The 13,492-nt window shown below is 37.0% G+C and overlaps 1 protein-coding gene across 15 annotated transcripts in view; it reads right to left on the reverse strand.

Moving 5' to 3' along the window:
- STXBP4 (syntaxin binding protein 4) overlaps window positions 1-13,492 on the reverse strand; it is a 77,647-nt gene that overhangs the window by 30,169 nt on the left and 33,986 nt on the right. For 13 of the 15 annotated variants that reach the window (XM_050981477.1, XM_050981480.1, XM_050981478.1 and 10 more), the window contains 2 exons: window positions 13,274-13,323; window positions 11,916-12,046 (listed from right to left, as the gene is read on the reverse strand). The exons of the other annotated variants lie outside the window; for them this stretch is intronic. In XM_050981477.1, coding sequence (XP_050837434.1) covers window positions 11,916-12,046; window positions 13,274-13,323 — 181 coding nt within the window. The remainder of the gene's footprint in view (window positions 1-11,915; window positions 12,047-13,273; window positions 13,324-13,492) is intronic. 15 annotated transcript variants of the gene reach the window in all.

Below are 13,492 nucleotides of genomic sequence, written 5' to 3' on the forward strand. Positions count from 1 at the left end.
AAATACACTGAATACATTTGTCACCTAGAAATGGAACTCTGGAAATATCTCCAGTGCTTTATTTGCCTTTTTGACTTTGCATGCATTAGACTGTGTATCCTGTCCATTCTTTGTATGCTTCCACATTCCACCTACATCTATATGGTTTTTAATGCTTTTATTTTCCAAATTTTTTACTTGCTCTCCACTAGGTTTTTAGTGCTGTTCTGTTTATTACTTTCCTTCCCTTTCAGATTTGTACTTCTATTTCTTGTATTTCCCCTGGCAGCTAGGAAGCTCTCATGTTTTGCATTGTATTTCCCCAGACATCATCTCCACTTCCTCCAAGCTCACTGTCTCCATGAATCATTCATAAGTTGATCTACTTCCTCCTGCTTTATTTTTTCACACCCTCCAGGGTCAAATTTGTGGTTTGTCCCAGGACTTGCTTTGAAAGGCTGCTAAGCTCTCACCTGCAGTAAATGGGAAGTAAAGGAGCTGAAAAAGTCAGAAAAACAGTCTGAAATATACAGGATTTAGCCTACATAAACTCCAGCAATCTCAGATTTCCTGCATATTTATAATCTCTAGTGTGAACTGCTACAGTCTCCTTGATGAATCTTCATAAATAATAAATTTGGCTTCAGTTGTCTGCATAGATCATCTTAAGAAATCACAGATTTACAGTATTTAAAAACTAGTTCATTTCAGCAAAAAATAGAGGGCTTCTTGCTATTCAAATACTTGTGACTATTTACCTTCTGCAAGGTAAAGAAAAGGTAAAACAGCAAAATCAATTGTGAGTGCAAAAGGAAGAGCAGTCTCCTGAGAGAGAGCACTTTAGTCAAAACACACAATAACCTACCAGCATCTTGTTCTGAGTATGTGCATTTAATTAGGGTTAATGCCAAAGAAATGTCTGCAATTCTCTGTGACAAACACAACCAAAGAACCCCTCGCTGCTGTTTGTGCCCCAGCACTGCTGCAGCCAGGCAGGGTCCCTGGGGACTACTCCTCCTTCCCTGAGCTGCCAGCTGGGATAACCACTGCTCTGGAGTTATATAAAACTGAGAGGAAATTAAGCCCTCGGGCAAACAGAACCTTCCTGATCCCTGATAAGTGTGGAACTCATTGATCTTTATCACCTCCTTAGCTTAACAGGACAAAACCTGCACCAGCACTGACACTGTGGGTCCCAGGAAAAAAAAAAGATGAGCATCAGCCTGAATTATAAACCTGTAGGAAGTGACAGACATGGAAGACTTTGCCTGTAGCCCCCAAGAGAGAATGTGTGTGTGCTCCTTCAATAACACTGCACATGGCATGATCCCTCGTGTCTCTAAAGGAAAAAGGGGGAAATACAGGTATTAGGGGGAAAGCCTCATTTTTCTGGGCAGTTATCAAACCTAGAAACTGCAGTAATGTAGTTGAGTGATTTTTTTTCCCCCTAAATAATCTAATTTAAAATTATTAAAGCAAAAGATATGTAGAGATCAGCAGATGAAAGTACTAGAGCAGATACAACAGCAGAACACTCAGTTGACTCAAAACTGCAATCTTGACATCAAAATACTGAAGTCCATAAATGCTCTATTTTGCCTCATTTTTGACAAAATTACTCAAAGGAAATGAGACATTTAGAGCCTATAGTAAGAATCGCTAAAAAATAATGCACTGTGCACTAGGATTCTATCTAGATTTGCCCTATTTAGATGCTTCAAGATAAGGATGTCTTTAAGTGCTTTCTTTTTGGCCTTGGGGCCAGAGTTTAAAACCCTCCTTCCATTACAGCAGGCGCCAAATAGCACTGATGAACCTGGAAGGAGTTCGTAGGGACAACTGCCTCCAGAGGTGCTAATTTCACCCTAAGTGCTCTTCCCTGAAACACAAAGTGATTTCCAGCATTGTTCACACCTTTGTTATCCACCATTAAAAGGGTCTCCGGGTGGGCTTCCCTTCCTGTTATGGGTAAACATTCAGCATCTGGAATACTAATTCCAGATTAAATTTAAGGGATGTGGTATCTATCTGCAATGCTAAAGCCACATTGTACCCATATTCTGTATCACAATGAACCATTCTTTGATCAACAACAGACACAAGGATGTCTTTGTTACATTTCCTTTTATGACTTTTCAGTTGTACATTTCTTTTTTACATACTAGAGTATGGGCCAGCCCATACCCTTTATTTATCTACTGATAATTTATTTTTATTTAGTATCAGTCTCAAAAAAGATGGTGGTTTTTTTTAAGAAATGGGAATTACCTGCTAAAAGGGTTTCTGATACAGAAGATTTGCTAAAGGACATTAAAACCAGTTTTCTCTGTCACTTGATAAATGTGGTTTTGAATTCTAATCTCTTTTCAATAGCCATCAATTTCAGCTCTTCTCAACATTTCAACCTTCCTGCATTGGGTTCAATAATAAAGGAAAAGGTATTAATTAAGATCCCCAATGCCTTTGGCTCTTTTCTTCTGAGCTATTTAAGCAATGCCAAGAGGATGGAAAGCTGAAGGTCTGATTTGTTGGTTCTAAGTTGCCTGCGTTTGGACTCCTGAGTGCTACTGGAATATGGAATATCCCAGAGATGACACCAGAGGTATCATGGTGTGAGGCTAGCAGAGGAACTCCTCTGTGACTTAGGTAAATTGACACAACTAAAGCAAAAATCTGCAGAGAAATATCCACCCTTGTTTGTCCACAGTGTTCAGAAGGCTGCAGCTGCAAAATGGACTTTTATTTTTTGAGGCTATCAATAATATAAGCTGTTTTTTATCAACAATATTCCTGCTTTTTTGTGAATTAAATCACAAACACTCAGGTTCAGGAAAACAGCTTTCAGAAGTGAATTTGAACTTCTGGCATTTGCTTGTGTGCCACTTTAGATCATTTCAAGCACTCTTCCCAAAACCAAGTATGTTTCCTAAGTAATACTCTGCTGAGGGGACATTCCATTCCTTTTTTTCACATATCAAATTCCATTTTAAAGAAATTGGTTTTTTCTTTTGTTTTTGGTCACTTAATAAAACAAAGATGACTCAGGAGTCTTCTAGAAGAGACATCTGGGAAATAGTAGCAACTGAAACTTCTGCTGATTTGGACTATGGTTGGCAGATTGGCTTGTGTCCCTTCAGTCTGTTCCTAGAAACCAGGCTTCAGGAACAGCATTTGTCTTACTTTGGACATTCAGAGCATGGTGAAAGATGAGCTTGTGTTTTTCCATGGCCTATTAATCATAACATATTGACCCATCTATGTTGGAAAACTCATTAATCTTGGATTAAAACAATTACAACTTAAAATTTAGGAGGAGTTATTAAATAGCTTGTGTTTCATGCTGAAGGATTATATGAACAACTTCTAGATCTTTTTGGTGATTCTGAAATGACAAACTGTTATAAATGTCTTTCTTCTATTCTAATACTTGTCTGTGAGAAGCCTGGTACAGTTAATTAGAAACAGTTTGTATACAAGAGCAATTGCAATTTATGAACAATGACCAGTCAACAGACTAAAATTTAAGGAAATAAGAATGACCTCAAACAGCTCATGTGGTCAGACATTAGTACAGACATTTTCCTCTCCTACCTAACAAGGAAGGAAATCCAAAGTCAGAGCAAACTCTGCTCAATTTGAAGTTCTTCAGAAATGAGTGAGAGCTACAGAGTCACCCGAGCAATGAGGTTCCTGCTGTGTCATAAAGAATTACCTTTAAAATTGTACCTTTTCAGAAGCTGAATATTGGAAATACAACAGAAAAAAAGCCCAAAGTACATATTTTTCAGAGAGACTAATTAACTACTTTCACAAAACTCTTAGGTGCTTAACAAGATAGGAAGCAAACAGAGGAAGTGATGCTCATTTTAATCTGTGCAGGAGGTTAGTAGTAGTCAAAATAATACAAAATAATTACCTCTTGGAAAAAAAAGTAATTCTTTAGCAACTTGGATCAAAAAAAAAAAAAAAAAATCAAGCTTATTTCAATATGCTTCTAATCAACTGGCTTCCAAAGTCTTTCCACATCACACATTTGATAGTCAGATGTTCAAAAAAGGATTTTGAAGAGGCCAAGATACCATGAAGCTGCTTGTCCCTCAGTATTATAACATTTCAGTCATGGGTGCAATACATTTGTTAATGCATTAGCTCAGGAGAGCATAAACCTTCAATAGTGAGGAGTAGTGGAAGCTGGGAGGGGCTTCAGACCAGCTTCTTCTGACCAAACACTGGATTTTGTATAATCCACTGGCTCATACTATTTGCTTTTAAAAATGCACTTAACATATTGATTATCTGATGCTGAATTTTGGAATTTTCACCTACACTGCTTCTTTCTAAAATGACACTGGCTGTCCAGTGAAAATACAAAAGGATACAGTGATCAACCACTTCAAATTATTTGGCTTACTGTGGTCAATAATCTATTGATAAGGTGGAGGCAATAGAGAAAAATCAGAAAACTGCAGAATGCAGAAATCCACCTCTTTCACAGAAAAGGCTGCAAAGAAAAAGAAATCATACCAGTGTTCCATATCCTCCAGTGGCTCCCATCTGTTTTGTTTGCCAAGTTAAAGATGTTTTGTTTTATTTTAGAGTTAAAGGCTTCTACAGCCGAGTCTCAATTAGTGACACAGTGTGAGAAGTGCAGTACTGAGGATCACAGGGCTGGTACTGCTCCCTGCTAGGGCTGAAGAATGGTAAACACATGTTCCCCATTACATTTTTCTCAGCCCCTTCCAGTTTTTTTAAAAAAATCATCCTTTCTATGAATTAATTGCAAGCTTTTTTTTGCAGTTTCCCACTATTGACTATTAACATGATGCTGTCCACTTGGGATGAGTCAAGAGTGCATTATTGCTTCCATGCTGACTGAACACACTGCAAGGTATGAAGCAATTTTTGAGGAATATTTGCATAAATTAAATTGAAATTAATTTTGTTTATACCTATGAATCTTGAACTGCTGAAGAGAACACAGGGATCACATAACTAATTCTTAAATTAGGGAAACAGTCCTGCACTGGGGAATTTTACACCAATGTCATACAAGCTAAAAAAAATTAAATTCATGGAAGTACTCTCTGGGGAACATTCTTGTTCTGAATTGGTAGAAGCCACTTTCAGATTATTAAAAAGAACCTGGAATACCCATTCTTATTCCAGAAATTCAAAGCTCTGCACACAGGGCATTCACCACCAGGATCAGCTAATTAGGAATAGCCTGGAATACTTCACTGTATGTCCCAAGAAATCATTTCTTTTCCCCCAGTTTCCCTCTTTTCTTGCTCCCTTGATTCCTCTGTTCAGGAATTCACCCATCTCCTTCACTTGTCAGCATCTATTGTGCTTTCCACCCCCTTCCATCGCTGTCAGCTCCCCTTGCTCACTGACGCATGGGATCGTTAAATGCAAGTTTAATTAGAAAGCATTCACTGGTAACAAATTAAAATGACTGCCTAAAATTAGAATTGAGCAGAAATTGTCTGAGATTTAAAAAGCAATAGTATTACATGATATGCCTTTATTGCTAAGTAATATCTCACTTTTTTTGCACTGATGATGAAATTACACTGCAGAAGGGATTGGCACGAACCACCTACAATTGAGAGACAGAAGCACTCTCTGCTCAGCTCATCTCACAGCAAGGACTGACCAAAGTAATATTTTTTTCCTTTTGAAGCAAGAATTGTAAGAATACATCAACTCAGGACATCCTTTTAGCCTGATATAACAAAGCCTGTAGCTACACACAGGTAAAAGAAGGGCTTTTAGAAATAATTTTAAACATTTTAGAAATAATTTTAAAAGTTCTTAACATCTAAGATAGACTTCCTTCTTTGTTATAAATCTGGAAGGGGGAAAAGCAATCAGAAAGTGCCTCCATTTAGCATGCTGCACTTTACCTGAAGTGTAAAGGTAAAATTTACAGTGAAAGGAAAATTTCTGTTACCAAACCCAATACCCATAGCAATCACTAATGCAAGGCAAAAATCTCCCTCCTTAACTCTCAGTTAATGATCCATCTGCCTCATGCCATGAGGTAACACATCTGTTGTGAACCAAACATACATTTTGTACTTTCTTTAGGTCTCCTTTACAAGCACCAAGTAATTTTGTTTTCCTCTAGCAAATTCTCCTTAAAACACACTTTTAAAAAAGCTTCCTCTCTCATTCTTGGCGATCAACTTTCCTTGTACTTCTTCCCATTTAAATGAACACACTTGTGTGCTGTACGTGTCTGAGGAACTCTGCTGGCCCTCAGCTTCTCACTCCTACCTACTGAGGAGAAGTGAAAAAATGTGACAACTGCAGGAGCTGACAGCAAAGCCTACGAGCCCTCTGAGACAAGATGAGTCCTGACAGCTTCAGCACGTACTGATTCCCAACAAAGGGAATGCTGCTCATCCCCCTTCCCCTTGTCAGCATGAATCCAGATCTCTCAGGATGCTCCAAGAAAATTAACTCAGCGCTGCCTGCCAAAAGCACACACAGTGCTTTAGATCAGCTCTGCTGCAATGGTCACTTTGGTTTTGGTCACCTTAAATGATGGCACAGGACCCACAGGGTGAGGCTGGGGTATCCACCTCTGCCCACAGGCAGCTGGCTGAATTGAGCTGTTCCTGCTAGTCCAAACAGGAGGATGTCAGACTTGGATCTGGGACTGACTCCTCAAGGATAAATTCCTACCTCACCTGGGTATTTTCTGGCTTTCAGACACTGATCTGGGGCCAAGACCAATTCCTGCCTCCCCTGGGTATTTTCTCCAACTTGGGAACAATTTGCATCTCTGTGCCACAGAATTTCAAAGTTTGTTTCCTCCCTTATGTCAAAACACCATGTTAAAATGAAGGATTAATATATCAAAATTCTAAGCATTATGTCAACAGAAATTAATAGAGAGACAGTTTAGGAAGTATTTACCATCCAGTAAAATTGCTGAATCTGGAGAGTTTTGACTTCAGTTACCAAGAGCAAATACAACTTGCATGGCAAGAGTCAACTAATTTTTTCATAGGGGGGTCACAGTCTGAATGAAACAAGTCCATAGACTTTTAATGAAGTTTTTTTTTTTTAGAGATTAAAAATGCTGGAAATTATCCTAATGAGACTGCACTAATCTTCTTAGGGCATCTGTGATTTAAGGTATTATTATATCACTTGTTTTTCATTATTAAAATGTTTTGATTTGAAAGTCAGGACAGGCAGTGCCTGTTCAAAAGCTGACTCATCTTTTCTCATTAAAGGTAAGTGAACGGAGAGAGAATAATTTGCTTTTCTAGCAGCAACAACTGAAATCTAGGTCACATTAAAGAACTGTCTTGAAATACAAGCTTTAGACACTGAATTGTGTTTTTCCTTGCTGTGAAACATAGGGATTAACATGCATATTCAATCACCAATAAATCAGCATGCAACTTGTTCATAACTGATATTTAAATGTATTTTCTGATTTGATCAGGGTCTAAAATTATTCTGTCCTTAGTAGTGTCAGCTTTTGTCTGGCTTCTCTGCTTGTCCATAATTACTGTCATGTTCTGATTCTCAGACACCAAATTAAATAAGCAGGGTCTAGTTCCTGGGCCCTGTCACAACACCCCCAAGTAAGGCCAGTTAGGTGAAAAGAATGTCATTCCTCACTCACACTCAACAAAATGTGGCTTTAGTCCAAGGAAGGGGAGTTTGGGGACTTGTATATAACTGATATTTATTGTAAAAATTAAATAATTAATTCTGAGATTTCTAGATTTTCTTTTTAATGTCAACTCAAGATTCAACAGCAAAAAGTTCATTGAATAACTTAATATTATTACTTTTGACAAAAATGAAACTATCTTGCCATTAAGTATTTTTGTCTGGAGGAAAAAAAAAAAATCAACCTTTGGGGACTAGCAAAACCGTGAAATTTTCCTTTCAATAAAACAGTTGATAAATTCTCTTTTGGGAAAACTCACTTCTTTTGTTGTTGTTCAAAGTTTCAAAGGAATAATACATATTAATGTCACCAAATTAATATTTTCCAGTGGAAGTACTGTATCAGCTAATGTTTAGCTGACAAATATAAGCTTTCTACCTTTAAAGCACACAGCAGTGATATTAATTTTTTTGCTAGCAAAAACTATTAAAAAGGGAGTTGTACAGCTGTACATAAATAAATATTCACTGAAATATTTATGGCCTTGCCAGAACAATGAATACACAGTGCTATCTCTTTAGTTGTCATTATGCTGCTCCTTCCCAGGCAGCTCTTCCAGTGAGGAAGGAAAGGTACAGTTCTAGTTCATCAGCTGTAAGAATGTCAGAGGTATTCCCTCAATGCACACTCCACTCCTCCCACAAACTGGACCTTGCAGGAAATAATTTTGCCCAATACTAAAAATACAAGAAGATACAGCATCTTTAATATCAGGAGCCAAACTAACAGAAGTTAACCAGGACATGCCTGTCCATGCCACAGATTTTGATGGCTGATGAACTACAGCCAATTACCAGCACAAAGTTTCAGTACTGCTGTGTTCATAAAATACAAGATTCAAAAACAAAATAGCAAAAATCTTTAAATCAATAATGTATAATAAATGTATTAATAAATAGCATTTATTCTGTTGTAACAGACAAACACACCAGGCCTGCAACAAACAAAAGAAATATGAATACTTAATAATATTGGCCCTTTTCAAAATAGCAAAATTATTATTTGTGAAGCCTTGCTGTTGCTTAGTTATTTGTGAAGCCTTGTTACTCTATAGCTTAGTTCCACCCACACTGTCAAAAGAACAGGAAGGGATAACTGACACTTTTCTGACTATGGAATGGTTTTGGCATTTGAACACATTGTAACTGAAAAATCCCTAAATTGAAGAAATGGATAGATCCAATATTTCAGCTTTTAATGTCAAAGATGTAAGGCATTGCCCAAAAATCAAAAGCAATTTAACCATCAAGAGAACAGGCACTAATGGATGCTGAGCAGCAGCAGCAGCTTCTATTATCTTTTATCTAGTCAGCATTCAAGGAAAATGAATATAAGATCCAGGCAACTAAACTTCTGTCTGTAGGATCTTCCAAATCAAATGCATAGTGACTGGCAAGATCAATATGAGTAAATTAAGTAGGAGTTTTGGAATCTGTATTAATTTGGAGATCATTTGAGTGAACCTCAGCATGATTGCCTCATGTTAGAGGCTGAGAGCAAATTACAGGAACACGATGGAATAGAATAGCTCAAAATTCAGTGCTTGAGTTCCCACTGAGTGGAGAACTGGGCTTCAGAGCACTTCCTGGATATGGATGGTTGGAACTGTGTCAATTACAGCAAGATTGTATTTTTGGACAGAAGTGTCAGAGGCAGAGGGAGGAAATCGGCAGCCAAAATACTTGAAAGCTGTGTTACAGGAGTGCCCATTTAAAATGCTGATTGCCTGCTCTTTGATGAGGAGATAAGTATGTTGCAGGGTTAATCAGATTTTGGTCATTACCAGTACCCAGTGTATTCCTTTTCTAAATTTGTAATAGAAAAGAAGAAAATGCTATCACTATTCTTTTCAGCATCATTTGCACCATATGGTCCACTAAGTGCAGGCAGCAACTACTTTTAAATGCTGCAGTTCTTCACTGAGGCATTATTAGCCTCTGTATGATGGAAGTAATTTCAAGTGTTCAGGAGATGCTCACATTCTGTAAAGCAGAATGGCCTCTCAAGGCTTGGTTTCTAAAAAGAGCTTACAGTCCTTAAAGAAGATGAAGAATGGCTCTTTCAAGGGATGAGCCTGATTATTCTGTTTATTACTTCACTATTTGCATTTTGGGATCTGGAGGATCCTGAAGCAGTAAGCCCTGGAAAACGAGCTGCTGATCTTTTTCCAGAGTCTTCGCTTGCAGAATCACCAAAGTGCCTTCACAGAGCTGTCACTCAGCCTGCAGAGCTGAAAGCTGACCTGCAGCAGTATCACAAGGCAACATGTTCTTGAAGATTTTCAGGAATTCACTGAACTTCTTCAAGCCTCTTCCCTCAGGCAAAATGTCAGGCTATTACAGAGGAAGGGGATAGTTCGTGTGGATAACTAATAAATGTCATTTTGACCTGGTTGTCAAGAAGATTTTTTTACAAAGGAAGCAGATTTCTGTTGGCAAAACACTCTACAACCTTTTCTTGGCACCCAGACTTTGTTTCACACGTATTGTAAATGAAACAAAGAGGAATTCTGGCTGGGGCTCCTTTACTTGGTATTTACAAGAATGAAGCAAATAATGAAACAGAAGTTCTATTTAGAAGGTAAAATGTATCACAAAGGTTTCCCAGACAGACATTCTGATCCACTGAGCAACCTCAAAAATATTAACTCCAGTTCTGTCTCTAAGAATTCAATAACAAATTATTATGCTGTGGACACCTTCCTGGGACAAGGAAACCCTTCAGTCTGCACTGTAGTCTCTATTACACTTTTCTCTTTGATGGATGATATTTTTGGAATGCCACATTCACAAGAGCCCCCTTTCTATGATAGTCCATCTGCAAGAAAACTTCAGAGCACATGGAAAACATTCAGTGACAAGCTGGCAGAAAACACTGTAGACAGAATGCTATAACATAGTTCCTTTGCCTTAACTACTTTTTTTTTGGAGGGAGAGAGAGAAAAAAGCCAGTGAGGTTTAAAGCTTTAATCTCATACCCAAGCCTGTCAGAGCCCAAATCTATCTGTAATGCTCTCCAAATCAGAATGAACTTAGAAAGATGACATTCAATCTTTAAATCCTTCTCTGCAGACCTATTTTTAATTCTCAGGTTCATAAAATGGATCCCTGCTGTGGCTCCAGAGCTTTCTAACATGTATTCTACCTATTATGTTTGACATAACCACATGGTAGAATTCAGCTGCATTTAAAATCAAAAGTTTTCTTTGCACAGTTTTCTGTGTAGTGTAATAAGACCAATTCAGTGTGACAGAACTATGATTATCATTGGTGAAAAACCAATTATCTCCTCTCCTGGTCACTGTTACTCCTTTCACTCCACCAGAAACTCTAATATTCTGGACGCTTTTGGACAAATTTTATCTTCTTATTTTGCTTTCTTTGCCACAGAATGAGCAACAAATTAAGGCTTCATAAATAACATCAAAAAACTATTTTTCATATCTTATTTTCTCAACAACCATTTTTTCAGTCTCTTTCTAAATTAATTCCTGAACAGTCAAAGCTATTCAAATATTTGATACAATAATTATGGACAACCATAATTAACCACCTTTCCAAAGCCTCCTGCGATGTACCATTTCTGTAAATCAAAATTGGATTAGAACTGACATGCCTGCTCAACTACAGGCAAATACCATCAAAATACACAATCATTTCAATGATCTGAACCAGGTATTATATGATAATTCAAACCTGTTTCTTAGATTTTCAACTGATGCAGTTTATTACAGTCACTCTCATGAATTACCATCATTTTCACCAAAGGGAACAGCTTTCTGTTCATGACCTGAGGACATACATGGATATCTCCAAATGGAACTGCTGCCTACATTCACTCCCTACAGCAACAACACCTTCATTAAAACACTTTGATACATGTTCATGTAAATCCAGCAGAATAACATTTTGTAAATATTCCAGCATGAAAAACAGAGCATTAAAGTAATGAAATTCTGCTAGTTTTACATGATTCTGGTAATCTTAATATTCCTCACTTTGGCATTAATTTTGTCCTTTAAGTTTTCCTGTGAAGAAATGTACTCTGGAATAACTTTATATTCTAATTATAGTTTGATGAAGATGCAGCCTGAGCTGACACTGAACCTGCGCTGTCCTTCCATGCTAGGAATGATTTATTCAGCCAGTTCACATCCAATTTTAAATGAAATGATCCATCTTCTTGGCTGATGAACTGATACCAGATTTCAAAGCACACAGAGATGGACACACTCACTCACAATCTACTTCCAAAATGGCACGGACAGACTTGGCAAGGTCCTTGGCTTCTGCTGCAAGAGCTGCTGTGACAGTCGGTCCAACCCTTCCCAGCCGAGCCAGAAGTGCTTTAGTGGACAATGTTCTCCTGTCACTAAGATAATAAAAAAAATAAGTGTTTATTTGTAATATGATAAAGGAAACTGCTCCTTTTAAAAAGGTAAACTTGTTTTTCTAAAGTGGTTTTGTTCTCACTGTATAAACAAAAAAGATCCACGCTCCCAAATCAGTGAGTTTGCCCCAGCAGCAGTCCTGGCTGAACAATGAAGGTCTTTGGAAAGTTCAATTCAAATAACATTCAGAACTCAATATGCAGTGTCAAGGAGTCAGAGAGTGTCAGGAAAGGAACTTGAATGGAATTTTCATACCAGCATTTAAGAAGGGACACTGCTTTATGGGACCCAACTCTTATCTCCTCTGCTGTTAGTGAGTCAGTTTGTCACCTTGGCTTAGTATTTGAAAATGAATCCATTCACTAAAATAAATTCTGTGAGCTTCATAAAACAGATAGCATTGTTGTTGTGTGCAGTTCCAATGGGAACCACATCTCACTGATTATCTACGATATCCTAGTTGGTCTGAGCCTGCCTAGGTTTTTTGAAATAAAGCTCCAGTTCACTTCACTTTAATACATTTGATTTTCTTGAGAGCTGTATTGAAAAAAACTGCAGGAAAGAGACTGAACAATTTTACTGTTAAAAAAAGTAATAATAATAATAATAATAATAATAATAATAATAATAATAATAATAATAATAATAATAATAATAATAATAATAATAATAATAATAATAATAATAAATATTAATTAAATGCTATCTGCGATATATAGGCACAGTCATGCCAGTTTTCTGAAGGACCAAAGGCTGCTTAAATCTTCTTGAAAATTCCCAGCAGCTTTTTAAACAAGAAAAGTAACAAAATGTAAATGGATATATATTTTACCAATTTATTTCTATGCTACTGTATTCCTTGTGATGCAACATCACCTAGGAAAATCTAAAAAAGAATATTAAAAAATTATAACCCATTGTTAAGGTTCCTTGCATTTTAACTAATCATTAGTACATTATAATTACTTTATGGAAACATCCAGACAATCATAGTTATGCAATTACTAACTATTTTAATTTAATTCAGAGGTTTTTAATGAAGCTGTATCCTGAAAGCCTAATTTATAATTCATGCCATTCCTCTCCTTCAATAAAATGACACTCAGAACTATACAGCAAAAGTACAGAAAAAAACCAGCTAAAGGCAATTTTTTGAGACTTGGAAACAATGGTAGAGTTTTTCACTATTAATACTGTCATTTCATTACCTTAAAATTGTTGAGGAAGTAGAGTTATCTGAAAGTATTTCATGCACAACCTGTTGGTCATAGTCAAGAAGTTAACAGTTTATAAATCAACACAGTCAAAAAGTTAATACCTTATAGTTTGATGGTCTATTTGGGGGTGGGGGACCTGATTTGCAATTAAAGAGTCTAGTGTCTCCCAGGTAGAATTGCAAAAGTAAAAACCAAAATATTATAACCCCT

This window comes from Serinus canaria, chromosome 18 (assembly GCF_022539315.1).
Source record: "Serinus canaria isolate serCan28SL12 chromosome 18, serCan2020, whole genome shotgun sequence".
Lineage (NCBI taxonomy): Eukaryota > Metazoa > Chordata > Aves > Passeriformes > Fringillidae > Serinus > Serinus canaria.